Source organism: Myxocyprinus asiaticus, chromosome 18 (genome assembly GCF_019703515.2).
Source record: "Myxocyprinus asiaticus isolate MX2 ecotype Aquarium Trade chromosome 18, UBuf_Myxa_2, whole genome shotgun sequence".
Lineage (NCBI taxonomy): Eukaryota > Metazoa > Chordata > Actinopteri > Cypriniformes > Catostomidae > Myxocyprinus > Myxocyprinus asiaticus.
In genome coordinates, this window is record NC_059361.1 from 5,413,923 (window position 1) to 5,429,944 (window position 16,022).

A 16,022-nucleotide genomic window follows, 5' to 3' on the forward strand; every position below is an offset into this window, starting at 1 on the left:
TCAGTATGTGTCTGAAGGGATATCAAGATGAGGAACCCAAGTAAGTGAACTGCCAAAACATCTCACCTTTATCATCTGCTTGCACACTCTCATTAGCTGGTAGTCCAGTTCAGGGTCAATCATTTCAGTTTCCTGCAATTTAAAGATCTTCTGGTGACACACCTGAGACAGCTGCTTCTTGTTCTCCTTCAGGCACTCAATGATCTGAGAAGAAACACAGGTAACAAGAACAATGGTCATCTGACACTACAAAGCCAAGAAACTTTCTCGAACAAGAGTTAAAGGGGATATATTCTACACCAGGTGTTGGTCATTTTTATTTTTTCTTGTTAATCACTGCACCAGCTGGGAGCTTAAAGCTTTCTAGCAAAACCAAACAAAGATTTGCAAAAGATTTATTTAGATAAACATTCCCATAAAGCCTTTACCTGAGCATTTCCATAGGCAACAGAGGAACAAATCTTGTTGATATCCTTCTTGCATGCGTCATGCAGCTCAGGTTCCAATCGAATGTCTTCCGACTGTAACGAAAGAGGACAGCGGAGTGTGTGACAAAGCAGTAAGTGTGTTTATCTGGATGAAAGACAAAACACATCTGACTTAACATTTACCTTCTTTCAAACATCCCTCATCCAATCTGTCACACTGAAGCTAAGTTAAAGGTTGTTTTCAACTGAATGTCTACGGACAGCATCTGTGGCATGCTGATGATTACCGCAGACAAACATTTCAACGTGTTCCTCAGTTTGTTAATAAACTTACGATGGAGGCTTAGCAGAAATGTGATGCTCAAATCTTCATTCTTACATTAATTCTTCAGTAACAAAATGTTTGCTATCTGAGCTTTAATGTTCTCAAACGTCTTTTTGAGATGGGACTACTTTTCGGCGGATGCCACAGAAGCAGTCAGAACTTTAAGTTAGAGATAACCCGCAATAATCCTTTAAGCTCTGGTTTAACTTGAGTAAAGGGAAGGTCACCATCTCCAGCTCTTCCACTCTCAGCTGTTTCCGGCATTTCAAAGACACTCGCTGATCTTTCACGTCCTGCAGAGTGTCGTTTCTCACCGTGGTGCTCAAACAGATGACCACATCCGTCCTAAGACAAAATAAGGCACAACATGTCACATGAAGAGGGTAAGAGAGACACCAACAGGGAGAGAATAAAGTTTCAGCATTTGTAAACTCACTTCTTCTTTATGTTAGGGCAGAGTTTGAGTACGTCCTCCTTACAGGCCATTTTGAACTTGTAGGAGAAACGGAAGTCCTTCATCTGAACCTGTAGGAGGAGAAATATGCTTGACATTTATATACATTATATACATTTATTTATACAAAATTCAATCTAAAAATGTGCCAATGCTGATAATGTCTTCCTGGACCACACAACATCCAAGAAAACATTTATTTGTGGTCCTTCAAGCCATTTAAAGGAAGTATTAATTCAATTATTCGAACACAGGAAGTGCTTATTTTTAATGGCTTACCAGCTGGAAGTGAGTTACGCCAACAGCACATTTATCATTCATTTCTCGTTGATGTTTGTTCTGTACTAGGCATTCCAAAAGATTCCCTGTGTCTATCTGATTCTCTGCTACATCCTAGGAGGACAGAGGAGACCAAAGTGGGAATTGTTTACATTTGATAAAAAAGGGCTTGATAAATTTGAGCTGGGTGTCTGTGGTCACTACTAACGTGGCAGTGGTTCTGGATGACAGGTTCACAGGCTCGAATCAGCAGGGCTTCAATCTGAATGTCCTGTAAACACAATGGCCATTCATTTAAGATAATTTGACACTCATGCTTCCTGAAATATGAGCTTTAAGCAGAAATTGACTGGATCACTAAAGTCCCAAAACAATCTAAAAAACAGGCTTGGTCAAAAAATCAAAAAATAAATAATAATAATATATATATATATATATATATACACACACACACACACACACACTAGAGGTGGGGGAAAAAATCGTTTCCGCGATGCATCGCGATTCACAATCAAATGATTCTGAATCGATGCTCAAAAGAATCAGAATCGAATCTGAGCTCAGTTTAAATCACGGCAGAGCAGTGGCACATGCCAAAGACAGATGTAGAAACAAAGACGTGAGTTAAGTACAAACACTAAAGTCAAGTGCTCAAACACGACTGTTTGCAGATCAGCTGTATCAAACACATGACCATTTGTGCCTGAATGAAACTACGATCCCGAAATTCTTTCACAAACCCACGCACATAGCAGCGGGAGAGTTTATTCGTGATAACGAGCCAACAAACAACATGAAAGATGAGCTTGCACCCATTATTGCACTGACTGCACACAACGGGTGAAAACACAGAATAAAATAATGACGAGGCAGCGGTTCGGGAGATGTTGGTGATGTTTTCATTTAATTCTTTTTTTTTTTCTTCGATGCCTTTCTCTACTCTTGCACTCTCCATTTCACTGGCTTTTGCTTTATTGCCGGTCACTCGCTTGTCAGGACAGTGCGCACACCTGATGATAAAGGTTTGAAATCCATCGTAGCTTTTGTGACAGGGTTGTGCGATCTTCTACTCCCAGAGCAAGTATAATTTTTTTTAAAACAGCTGTTAAATAAAAGCTGAAAGGGAAAAAATAGAGAGTAAAAAATAAATTTAGAAGAAACGTAAAAAAGAAAGAAACTGAAGGACAAGATGCATCGTGATGCATCGAAAATCGTTTTATAATCGAATCGTTACCCTTTGAATCGTAATCGAATTGAATCGTGAGGCCATTGAAGATTCACACCTCTATTCATCATAGACGAATATCTAGGTCCATTCATATGACATGTTTATGCTATAGTGTGGAATATGCCGTACCTCAGATTCCAATTCCGTCATGTTGCCCACCACATCTCTGCAGTTTGCCACCAGATCTTCTAGATGGTCCTGCAAACACTCCAGCTCCTAAAAAACAGAGAAGTACAGCAAACAGAACAAACACTCATTGTTAACATGGAGAGATGCTGCACTTTAAAAGACAAGGAACTCGTCCTGCTGTAAAATAAATTGCTATTCATTCCAAAATGACAAGACTATAGGTTTTCATCCCAAACCTCATTTAATTTTCACCTGTCCAGTGTCAGTCTTCTCACTACACCATTTTCCCAGGTCGGTCATGCAGCGTTTCTGTAGCTCTGGGTCCAGCTTCACATCTAGAGCTCTCTGATGAAGAATTCTCTGGACTTCTACCTTACAGTCTCGTGTGAGCTGCGCAGACAAGTCAGGGATTTTATCACATTGGTTTTACAATAGTGTCCTTATACAGTATACAGTACATTAATTAAGTTCATATTGCCAAGAAGTTCAATGGCTGAATCCAAATTTGCATACTATCTACCACCTTAAATAGCATACGAGATTAAAGAGAATTTTCTACAATCTAAATCGTATGAACTAATTTAAAATAGTATGCCAAATGTGCCAGGATAGTGTACTATTTCCTGTGGGTTTTTAATTAATTCATGTTTTTGGACTTATACTGCCAACAAGCTCTTGCATTGTTTGTGATGGTATATTGTGGAAATGGAGAGTTTGTCACAGTACATTAGATCGGAATGCATTTAAACATGGTTTGTTGTGATCAGAATGATGACAGAATTTTCATTTTTGGCTGAAATATTCCTTTAAATATGATTGCACCAGACCATCACTGCAGAATGCGTCATTGTGTATCTTTTGTTTGGATGTTCATTTGTTTCCTCACCCTTCTGCCCTGCTCTTCTGTCCGGTAGGCGTGTCGGTACAAGCAGGAAAACACAGCGCTGGGAGGCATCAGCTCACTGCTCTCATTCCAGCCCGGTGTGTGGCAGAGTCTGGATGCATCGTTCTGACATTTCCGATATAAGATAGGATCAAGCCTAGAGGAAAGAAACACAGACAAAGAAAGAAAAAAAACAGTCATGTCCAAAGCCAGATTTGTCTCATCCACATTCCCTGAACTTTTTACCATGGTATTTGTAGTAACAAACGGAAAACAAATATCACATTCCATTACTTAGAGGAAGTGATTATCTCTCAAATGAGCCCACACACACAAGGTAATCGGATGCATAGATCATTAGATAAACCACAGGAAGCACAATGTTACATATGACCACAAGGAGATGGCACCAAGTAAATGAAACAGACTCACTAAGTCAAAAGGCACTCACTCTGTGAAATCTCATTAATAAAATTATGTCTCCATATTTTGTAAACATTTAGTCAATGTTGTGTGTGCATGTGTAATTAGTTCTTATGTACAATTATTGTTTTATATGTTTGGAGAGGCTTTTGGACACATGGAGACGATTTTGGACACTATGATAAATTATTTTGTAATGTTATAACTTTTGATTGCTTTGTCGTATTTTTCTGATACAGTTGACATGATTAGGAACAAAACAAAGCAGTTTTTTGGAGCCACCTTATTTACACCCAGAGATAAACAATGTCAAATAAGAAAAAGTTCATTGTTGACTCAATTTTTTGTGTGATTTTTCAGCAGCTTCTTAGGCTGAGAGTCTCCGAATGTATCATAATCTATAACATGAAAATGATTTGAAATGTTTTCTTTACAATGATACCAAACACTTGACCCTCCTTGTTTTTGTTTTTTTGTTTTTTTGAGTTATAAGCCTTTAATTTGGGTATGCCACTGAAACAGGAAATCTTTAAAAACACCCTCAGAGCTTAAAAGGTTAACTTACTTTTTTATAGTTTCTATATATATAGTTTCTGCAGGTAAAAAAACTAAAACAAAACATGGATAGCCTACAACAGTGGTTACTACAATATTACTAGTAAAATCATAGTTAAACTATGGCATTTGTATAGTAAAACTATACAAACACTGTGGTTTCACAACGAATATCATGGTTAAAATATGGTTACTGTAGTAAAACCATGTTACATTTACTGCGAGGGAATGCAAAACATATTGTGAGGGCACACAAAACCATTTCAGAAAAACAATTCCTGCCCTGTCCTCTAAAGGGCTCCGATCTTAAACTGGCTAAACACAGAAAATACGCTAACAAATCGGACATCATTATGGCTTGCATGTTTTACTCTACACAAGAGCAGTATCTAGTTAATGAGATATTTTAGAGCAGAGAAAAACTAAATTCGATTGGGTCATTTTGCAGTGAGTCATGGAAGTGTGCCAACGCTGCAGAGCTCTTTTGCCGTACTTTTTTGTTTCTGGAACAAGAGTGTTGCACTGTACAGGGAACAAAATGACAGTCGCTCTGAGCTTGGAACAAACAAAGATTTTCAAATAACAGTTCGAGAGGCCAGTGAATAACAATGGACCATCAAAGCAAATTACTGCTTTAAACTGCTGTAATTAAAAATCACTTGACTCTAATGGGCTGTGAATGAAGTTAAGACCAGTTAATGGTTTTATTATAATGACAGTGTGTGGGAATCTTTCTCAAAACTGAACACATGAGAGATTGTGTTAACAGATAGTAGAAGGTCATGCCACAGACCACACAATTCTACCTACAGAAAAGGGCTGAGCTATTAAATACAAAGAAGCCCTTTGAGCGACTAAATACATATTTTAGCTTAAATTACAAAACACACAGGAAAAAACTACTTTAAAAGCATTTGAGGGGTCTTATTTAGTATGAATCAGCCGGTAAGGTCAGGTGAGGTAAAAGGAAATGGAAAGGTTAGGTTAATTACTTCCAGTCTCTTGAGATGAAGTACTGGAGCTCCAGCAGTCGATTTTCACAGTCCTGGACCATCTTCTCTGTATACAGGTGCTCCATTAGACACGAGAGAATCCTACACACACATACACACACACATGTAAATGTTTTTAACATTTCGTCCACAAAATGCAACTAGTACAGGAATAATATATATTTTTTCAAACTATGCTATGTTTGATTTTTCTATAGTGTATCACTAAACAATAACTAACAATTTTTATGGACATTGTACCATGCAATACCATTTTTTATGGACTTTAGCACTGCTTCTCTGAAGTATCTTGGAGTAACATGTCTATACTATTGGTACATGAATATATTAATCATTCAGTACCATTGTATATCAGGGTTGCTGCAGAGTTTTGTAAAGTCAAATTTAAGACTTTTTTCAGACCTGAACAAATAGAATTAAAACTGTATGTCCATACCACAACAAACCCGCACATCTCAAAATAACTAATGTATAACAGATTCTTTTACTTTCAACACATTCAACACAGCCTTTAAACTTATCAGCAAAACAGGGTATCTGCAAGTTTAAAATACTCAAGACATTTAAAGACATTTAACCGTAGAAATCATTCCCTGACTTAGGTCAGTTAGGATCACTACTTTATTTTAAGAATGTGAAATGTCAGAATAATAGTAGAGAGAATGATTTATTTCAGCTTTTATTTCTTTCATCACATTCCCAGTGGTTCAGAAGTTTACATACACTGTGTTAGTTTTTGGTGGCATTGCCTTTAAATTGTTTAACTTGGGTCAAACTTTTTGGGTAGCCTTCCACAAGCTTCTCACAATAAGTTGCTGGAATTTTGGCCCATTCCTCCAGACAGAACTGGTGTAACTGAGTCAGGTTTGTAGGCCTCCTTGCTCACACACGCTTTTTCAGTTCTGCCCACAAATTTTCTAAATTGGATTGAGGTCAGGGCTTTGTGATGGCCACTCCAATACCTTGACTTTGTTGTCCTTAAGCCATTTTGCCACAACTTTGGAGGTATGCTTGGGGTCATTGTCCATTTGGAAGATCCATTTGCGACTGAGCTTTAACTTCCTGGCTGATGTCTCGAGATGTTGCTTCAATATATCCACATAATTTTCCTTCCTCATGATTCCATCCATTTTGTAAAGTGCACCAGTCCCTCCTGCAGCAAAGCACCCCCACAACATGATGCTGCCACCCACATGCTTCACAGTTGGGATGGTATTCTTCAGCTTGCAAGCCTCACCTTTTTTCCACCAAACATAATGATGGTCATTATGGCCAAACAGTTCAATTTTTGTTTCATTAGACCAGAGGACAATTCTCCAAAAAGAAAGATCTTTGTCTCCATGTGCATTTGCAAACTGTAGTCTGGCTTTTTTATGGCGGTTTTGGAGCAGTGGCTTCTTCCTTGCCGAACAGCCTTTCAGTTTATGTCGATATAGGACTCATTTTACTGTGGATATAGATACTTGTCTACCTGTTTCATGCAGCATCTTCATAAGGTACTTTGCTGTTGTTCTGGAATTGATTTGCACTTTTCACACCAAACTACATTAATCTCTAGAAGACATAATGCGTCTCCTTCCTGAGTGGTATGATGGCTGTGTGGTCCCATGGTGTTTATACTTGCGTAATATTGTTTGTATAGATGACTGTGGTACCTTCAGGCATTTGGAAATTGCTCCTAAGGATAAATCAGTCTTGTGGAGGCCCACAAATTTTTTTTTTTTTTTACAAAAAAACTATTTGGCTGATTTCTTTTAATTTTCCCATGATGTCAAGCAAAGAGGCACTGAGTTTGAAGGTAGGCCTAAAAATACATCCACAGGTACACCTCCAATTCAGTACACCTCCTATCAGAAGATAATTGTCTATTTGTCTAAAGGCTTGACATAATTTTCTGGAATTTTCCAAGCTGCTTAAAGGCACAGTTAACTTAAGAGTATGTAAACTTCTGACCCACTGGAATTGTGATATAGTAAATAAAAAGTGAAACAATCTGTCTGTAAACAATTGTTGGAAAAAGTAGATGCACAAAGTTGATGTCCTAAACGACTTGCCAAAACTATGTATGTAAACTTCTGACTTCAACTGCATATATATATATATATATATATACACACACACACACATATACACACACAAAAAAAATCTGCTCATTCAAACAAATGAGGGAAATAAAACATGTACTCTTACAATCATCAACAACATATTACAATATAAACACCTTAAAGCAAACATTTGTCAATAGCAGATCATTAGCAATCCCTTGTGATAAATATGTGGTACGCACTAATTATGAACTGCTCTGAAACTGCTGGAAACACAATATCACGAGCTCTCCACATGCTTGAAGAATGTGCAACAGGCTCTTCACTTTGAAGAACGCAGCGCATGCATTTATTTCATTAAATCGTAGATTAAGATCTGATACTATCACTGGACCAAGTATGGCTCTGAAAATTCTACAATACATTAACGTGACTCACATTGGGTCTCCGCTGCGGATTTGTTTGCAGGCCGTCTGTATCACAGACTCACAGGCTTCATTCAAAGCTCGATCGATCCGGTAATCAGCACCAGGGTCTGCTGATTGTATTAGAGTCTGGAGCTACAGGAGAGACACACACAAACATCTAAAGTTTAAAATCTCAAGGCTTCCTTCCATTTAGTCCAGTCCCAAAAAACAAAAAAAAAAAACAAAAAAAACAATAATTGCATTGTTTTATTGCATTAACCGGCAAAAATGACTCATTCTGAACTTCTGAAAATTTCAGAGATTTTGCAAAGAGACCGTTTTTGAAGAATGGAGCAATGCAAACTACACAACTAAACAGCAAACCTGCAACCAGAGAGTAAACACTATTACTTATTTCACATGTGGGCATTTCATTGCAGTCTTAAAGGAACAATGGCAAAAAAAAACAAAAACAAAAAAAATGCCTGCTTAATTTAAAGAGTCAGAGAGGGTGGAAAATTGTAATTACAAAAAAAACTATATTATGAATGTTTTGGTGCAAAACACTGATTCAATCATAATATCATAAAATATGATTAACAAATTAAGATAGGTTCCTTTACAAAAGCACGACCAAAGCACTTTCACACCTATGACATTAAGATAAGTGTATTTGCTTTTCAAGCAGTGAATATGACAAAACATAATGTATTTATATAGAGAAGTTCTAGTAACTAAGTGATAAACAAAAGGTTTCCTACTCGGTCAGCAAACTTCCATGGGGGTCTTGAGATGAAAACTACTAATTCAACAACTGTTTTTACTTTAAGAATATACATTTCTTGAGAATTCTGGAAATCACAATTAATTATTTTATTGGTAATGCTTTATTTTAAGGGTCCATAATAAAGCTCTAGTTAAGCATGAATAAGACAGTAATTAACAATTAATTGAATGTAGATTAAGGCTATCTTTGCCACAATTTACAATTAATTAAACATTTTGTGTAGAAAGGAATGTAATTAATGCTCAATATGCAGATATCATATGTCAAGTTTACTACACATTACTAAGCCAGTCGTTAAGGCTAATTTGGCTTTACAAATCTGTTACTAGTAAATTAATAACTTGACCTGTTTTTAAGTGAAAGTTAATCTACTCAAGTTATGGGGTTGTTTTGCACATGTTTCAATTACAAAAAATTTAATTGACTGCAAATACTGAAATCATCTAATAAATGTCAGGCAAATTAATAACTTGTGTAAGTAAATGTTTCACTTTAATTCAAGGAGTCAAATTGTAAATGTAAGATTTTAGCAATCCTTTAGTAACAATTTAGTAAAACCAATAATTAGTCATAATTACTGTCTTAATATAGTTGAATAAACTCAAAATACAAACTAATAAGTGCACAACAAACCAATAACTTGAATAGGTTCAACTTTTACTTTAGAACAGTGAGTCAAGTTATCTTTGGTAGAAGATTTTAGTAATTTATAAGTAACAGCTTTGTAAAACCAATACTAATTAGCCATAATTACTGGCTTGATATTGTTTTGTCAAGGTAATATATGATATACAGTATATGATGTCTGAAATAGGGCATTACTTGCATGACTTTCTACACAAAATAAGATATTTAATAAGTTGTAAATTATGGCTAAGATAGCCTTACTCTACATCCAGTTATGCATGAATTACTGTCTTGTTCATGCTTAACTAGTGCATTACTGTGGTCCCTTAAAATAAAGTGTTACCAAGTGAAAACAAGCAGCTTAGCCATCATTACGGCAAAGTAACAGATGGACTGTTGAGTACTGTCTTGGCAATGAGGGGCCTTGAAGTAAAAAAGGCTGAGAACCACTGATTTAGCAAAGAAAGTAGGACCCCAGTGATTCTTACTGCTGTCTGGCAGAGGATATCCACCATGCCCTTGTCTCCGCGGGCCACTCTCATGAGACAGTGGAGCGTTCGGCCCTTGCGGTGCAGTCCAGAGCAGTGTGCCTCGATCTCTCCTCGACAGTGCAACACGATCTCTGGACTCAGAGAGAAATCCTCCATCAGCATCCGTCTGTAGTCCACCATCTCACCCTGACAGTCTCCGGTCACTGTACGGCCTGCAATGACCAATGGTAAAACATGCAGAATGGAATGGAATGGAATGAAAATCATATTAGATTGCAGTGGCAAATCGATCAATAGCCCCAAACAGAGAGAAAAGAGAAGCAGACAGAGGAATATAATGGCAAACTAGCACAGTGCTTACTGCACAGCATATACAGTAAACTGCCTACCACTTTTTCAAAATAGAATGAAAAGTATGTAGTATGTAATGCGAAAGTTTCAAACAAGGTATAATGCTACATTGTTGCCACATGACCACATTCGTTACATGTTAATGTTTAATTTATGTGGCCTTTTGCAGATCTGCGTGATTAACAATACATTTTAAAGTGAAAAAAGCTGACTTTATATTATTATATCAAGTTTATATCATTTAATCATATAAACAGTAGTGAACCGTAAAATATACAGGCATCAAAATTATATCCCGTAAAGACTGAAACATGGTTTTTTTACTGTAAATTTAACGTTTTTCTTTATTTTATTTTTTTACAGTGATACATTCCTAAAGGGATAGTTCGCCCAAAAATGAAAATTCTCTCATCATTTACCTCATGCCATCCCAGATGTGTATGACTTTCTATTTTCTGCAGAACACAAAGATATTTAGAAGAATATTTCCGCTGGTCCTTACAATACAAGTGAATGGTGATCAGACCTTTGCAGCTCTAAAAATCACAAAGAAAGCATAAAAGTAATCCTTATGACTCCATTGGTTAAATCTATATCTTCAGAAGAGATATGATAGGTGTGGGTGAGAAACAGATCAATATTAAAGGATTCGTTCACACAAAATGTAAATTCAGTCATTGTTTACTCACCTCTGTGTTGTTATAACCTATATGACTTTCATTCTTTTTCTTAACACAAAGGGAGAAATTAAAAAACTATCCTTAGGAGCAAAACTGTGCTCAGTGATGTCATTCAATGGCAGGTTATTGTGACCACCTCTTCAAGCTTCAAAAGAACACAAAACTATAATTCAGAAGTCTAATAATTTATTCCATGAGACTCACGATTGTTATGAAAGCATACGATAAGATTTGGTGAGAAACAAACTGAAATCTAATGTATTATTTAGTGAAAATGTTCACTGACCGTTGATCTCCTGTGCACGTTCATGAGTCTGCACGCGAGCTTTAGAGCTCTTTGCACGAGAGCAACAGTAGTTCCACAGCAGGCGCAAGATGGGGCATTCAACAGGACCACCAGTGATATTAACAACAGAAAACACAACATAGCAGCACACAAACCAGAGAGCACAACTTACAAAACATGTCTGAAGAGTTTATAGTCGAAAAATAGATGCATTTCTATGCCTCAATCAAAACAGAGTCCTCAATCAAACAGAGAGCTGAGGCTGAAGTTAGCTACAGTCACACCATGTCCTTCTTAGGCGGCAAATGACACTTAATAAAAGTTATTTTCTATGTTAATCTGAGTTTTTTGTCCTAAGCAGTTGTGACAAGCAACAGGACATTCTGTCGATTGCTTGGTTTCTATATTTGGCTGTCATGCCCAGTAACCCTGTCTGCTATGAACTGGCACCTGTCAAATACATGGCGATTGTCTGTGTTCTGATTTGGGTCCTTGAATAAGGTTTAAATTGCAAGTAAGGGCAGCCGGTGGAGCTTCTGGTGCCCTGCTAAGGTAAGATGAAGCCCTACGCAGACCCCAGTAATATGTGTATTGGGAGCAGCATTACTGGTAGCTACCTTCAGCCTCAAGTTCAAACAAATAAGGTTGGACATTGAAATACATCTATTCTTCCACTACAAACTCTTACGACATGTTTTGTAAGTTGTGCTCTCTGGTTTGTGTGCCGCTATGTTGTGTTTTCTGTTGTTAATATCGCTGGTGGTCCTGTTGAAGTGAAACAAAATGAGTTTTTGCTTGAACGCCCCATCTCGCGCCTGCTGCGTAACTACTGTTGCTCTCGTGCAAAGAGCTCTAAAGCTCGAGTGCAGACTCATGAACGTGCACGGGAGATCAACGGTCAGTGAACATTTTCACTAAATAGTACATTAGATTTCGGTTTGTTTCTCACCAATCCTTATCGTATGCTTTTCTTGAGTCACACGGAATAATTTATTAGACTTCTGAATTATACTTTTGTGTTCTTTTGAAGCTTGAAGAGGTGGTCACCATAAACTGCCATTCTATGACATCACTGAGCACAACATTTTTTCACAATTTCTCCCTTTGTGTTAAGAAAAAGATAGAAGGTCATACAGGGTTATAACAACACAGAGGTGAGTAAACAATGACTGAATTTTCATTTTTGGGTGAACTATCCCTTTACGTCCTTTTTAACTATAAATCTCCACTTTCACTTTCAGGTGTGAATGTGAAATTAAACAGGCACCACATGTGACTTTCAGATGTAAAAGTGAAAGTGAAGATTTAGAGTAAAAAAAAAGACTTACATTTGTATCTGTTTTTCACCAACACTGTTATATCCCTTCTGAAGATTCAGATTTAACCACTTATGGTTTACTTTTATATTTCCTTTATGTGATGTTTGGAGCTATAAATGTCTGGTCACCATTCACTTGCATTGTAAGGACCAACAGAGCTGAAATATTCTCCTAAACATCTTTGTTTGTGTTCTGCAGAAAAAAGAAAGTCATACACATCAGGGATGGCATGAGGGTGAGTAAATGAGAGAGTTTTCATTTTTGGATGAACTATCCCTTTAATGGCTGCTTAAGACATTACAAAGTAGCTAAACTATTTAAATAACAAACACACATGGGGCATGGAATGTGTAGAAATTTGTGAATGATGTGTGTCCCATTTTATCTGCAGAGTTGGACCCACTTTATATATGGTGTCTTTAACTACTATGCTCTTAAGCATTTGATACAATCTACTTATTATGTACATTCATGTTGTTGCATTATACTTGCATTTAAAGTACCTGCATTTAATTACATATGTAGTTGCAATTTCAATCTAACTCTAAATCTAACTCCTAACCTTAACCCTACTCCTAAACCAACCCGTACCTCAATCTCAGTAGCAGCAAATGTGAATCTTGTGAGAATTTTGCAGAACAACACGTAGTTACACAATAAATACATTGTATTGTAAGTATTTTAATGCAAGCACATAGTAGTTAAAGACACCTAATAAAAAGTGGGACCACAGAGTTTTCTGCGCACGCAGATTCCATGTGGCTATCAGGAATATTCCTAAGGAGTTAGTTTAGTGCACTCTGATGTATGTTTTAAGTCTCACATGAACACAGTTCTCAGCTTGTTTTGGATGTGTTGCATGAAGAAAGAATATGGCTGTTGCCCTAAACAAACTAAGTTTTTTAAATGTAATTTCTATTCATGAAAATGAATAATTATGATTACACTATCAAGGGAAATAATCGACAACTATGATCTTTGTCATAATTGTGCAGCAAAAGCCTGTTTATTATGGTATCATGTCATATGGAATATTATGGTAGTATGTCATTTCGAATACACCCAGAGTCTGTGTAAAATCAGTATGTAAACAAACCTCTGTGAACTGCAGACTCCAGGCAAAGCAGGAGGTAGGAGAGTCTGGCCTCTCTGGCCCGGGGCATGCTGGTGTCCGGGTTACAGTGGTATTTGCGTAGATCAGCCTTACAGGCCTTGGCGAGGGAGTAACTGACCTTATAATCCTGGGCAATGAGCTTCTGCCGAGTGGTCAGGGCGTTTCTGCACTGTGGACAGAGATGCTTATTAAGGCCACAGACAATCAGACAGCACATACACATGCTGTGCAGAACTGACCACAGTATTACTGTGGATTCTTCTAGACTATGGCTTTGGTTCTCTCAAGCATTTCCATGTAGACTGACATTTTTTTGTACATTCTGTTGATTCAAAACAACTGTAAATCAAACCAAGTATGTGGAGAAATAAATCTGTGAATTTTGGTTGCCCTACTGAAGGAATGTTCCGGGTTCAATACAAGTTAAGCTCAATTAACAGCATTTATTGCATTTAGTTGATTTCCACAAAAAATGATTGACTCGTCCATACTTTATTTAAAAAAACAAAAACAAAAATTGGGGTTACAGTAAGGCACTTACAATAGAAGTGAATGGGGCCAATCAATAAACATTAAAATACACATTGTTTCAAAAGTATAGCCACAATGCATAAACATTATACACGTTAACATGATTTTACTGTGATAAAATACCAGAGTTTATCAGCGTTGCATCGTCATGGCAACAAATTTGCAATATTGGACATAACCTTACCCTGATAAGGTTAGTAAGCAATTTTATAACATTTAAATAATGTCAACACGTACAGTGGTTATGTCCTGTAGTCATACATTCGAAACAGTGATTATTTTAACGTTTATTGACTGGCCCCGCTCACTTCCATTGTAAGTGTTTCACTGAAACCACATTCATATATATATTTATTTTTTGTGGTAATCTTATGCCAAAAATGCTGTCGATCAAGCTCAACTTAAACCCCGAACATTCCTTTAAGCTTTCTGGATAACATCTGTGCCATGCTGTCGATTACCACGGACAATAATTTCGAAGTTCTCTAACTTGTTCTTTTAGCATTTTATGCATTACAGACGTAATTCCTGTGGGGGGGATTTTCCTCTGTGTTAACGGTTCACTTCTGGTATCCTAATTTGTATTGAGCAAATGTTACCATTTTTCCTGTCTTTACATTAGTCATGACAGGAGTTGAAAGATTACATACAACTTTGCACAGAGAAAGATATTAAGCGATTAACCTAAAAAAAGACATATTATTTTATAATTTGTGTCTATACTTTTGAAGCCACGAGTATGTTAATATTTATCCTGGTGCAATGTCTTGCCCCATAGACTTCCATTGTAAGGGCATTACCCTAAATATGATTTTTCTTAGTTCTTTGAAATCGAGGAATGAGTTTGAAAATATTTTAGTCAAACTTATGTGGTAATTGACAGCATGTCACAGATGCTGTCGTAAGAGCTTGTTTTGAACCCAGATCCTTCCTTTAAATTCAATGCATTACAACATATATACGTAATTATGAATGTGACGCACCTTTTCTGACATTGCTTCTTCAAATTTATGGTTGAACAGACATTTGTACACTCTGCCCTCTCCCACTTGGGTCTGCAACAAAAAGCATCCATGAAAATGTTAAGCATCGAGACATCAAACCAGGTCTATCGGGAGATATTTGACACTTAACAGTCACACATCAGATATGTGTCTACATCAACACATCGCCCCATGTCTCCTCCTACACAAAGCAGCTGTGTAGTCTAATCCTGTCATTCTGAGTCACAGCACCTGAGGGGCAGCTTTCAATCAACTCTCATGCCAGCCCGCCCCCTTCGTACAGTTACTGCAGCAGTGAGAGAAAGCCTGCATTCACAATTTGCATACTATCTGTCCCGTGTAGTAAGCAAGATTTTGATTAGTGCTTCCAAAATCATTGTATATTAAAAATAGTATGCCAAAAGGTGCCTGGATTGCGCATTATTTCCGTATTTGTCCATGTATTTGGCCTAATATTGCCTAGATTCTAACTTTCAACTTATTAATTTGTAAGAAAATGGCAAGGAATACAAGACCGAAGCTGACAAAGTAGTTTTTAAACGTACAAGCTAACACAATCTGTGGAACAAGACACAATGTTATAAAGTGGTAATATGTCCCAATAATGCCGTACTGTCTTAGTACATACTCAAAAGTAGTGTTAGACCGATATATCAGCCAGGC

The 16,022-nt window shown here is 37.1% G+C and overlaps 1 protein-coding gene across 1 annotated transcript in view; it reads right to left on the bottom strand.

The window, feature by feature from the left end:
- Positions 1–16,022, bottom strand: part of LOC127456431 (Golgi apparatus protein 1-like) — a 63,845-nt gene that overhangs the window by 15,199 nt on the left and 32,624 nt on the right. The window contains exons 6-19 of the mRNA XM_051724921.1: positions 15,339–15,410; positions 13,807–13,993; positions 10,072–10,286; positions 8,201–8,322; positions 5,697–5,798; positions 3,730–3,883; positions 3,096–3,233; positions 2,844–2,930; positions 1,695–1,757; positions 1,487–1,600; positions 1,190–1,278; positions 981–1,098; positions 429–521; positions 67–204 (exon numbers count right to left, since the gene is read on the bottom strand). Of these exons, the coding sequence (XP_051580881.1) occupies positions 67–204; positions 429–521; positions 981–1,098; positions 1,190–1,278; positions 1,487–1,600; positions 1,695–1,757; positions 2,844–2,930; positions 3,096–3,233; positions 3,730–3,883; positions 5,697–5,798; positions 8,201–8,322; positions 10,072–10,286; positions 13,807–13,993; positions 15,339–15,410 (1,692 nt within the window). The remainder of the gene's footprint in view (positions 1–66; positions 205–428; positions 522–980; positions 1,099–1,189; positions 1,279–1,486; positions 1,601–1,694; positions 1,758–2,843; positions 2,931–3,095; positions 3,234–3,729; positions 3,884–5,696; positions 5,799–8,200; positions 8,323–10,071; positions 10,287–13,806; positions 13,994–15,338; positions 15,411–16,022) is intronic.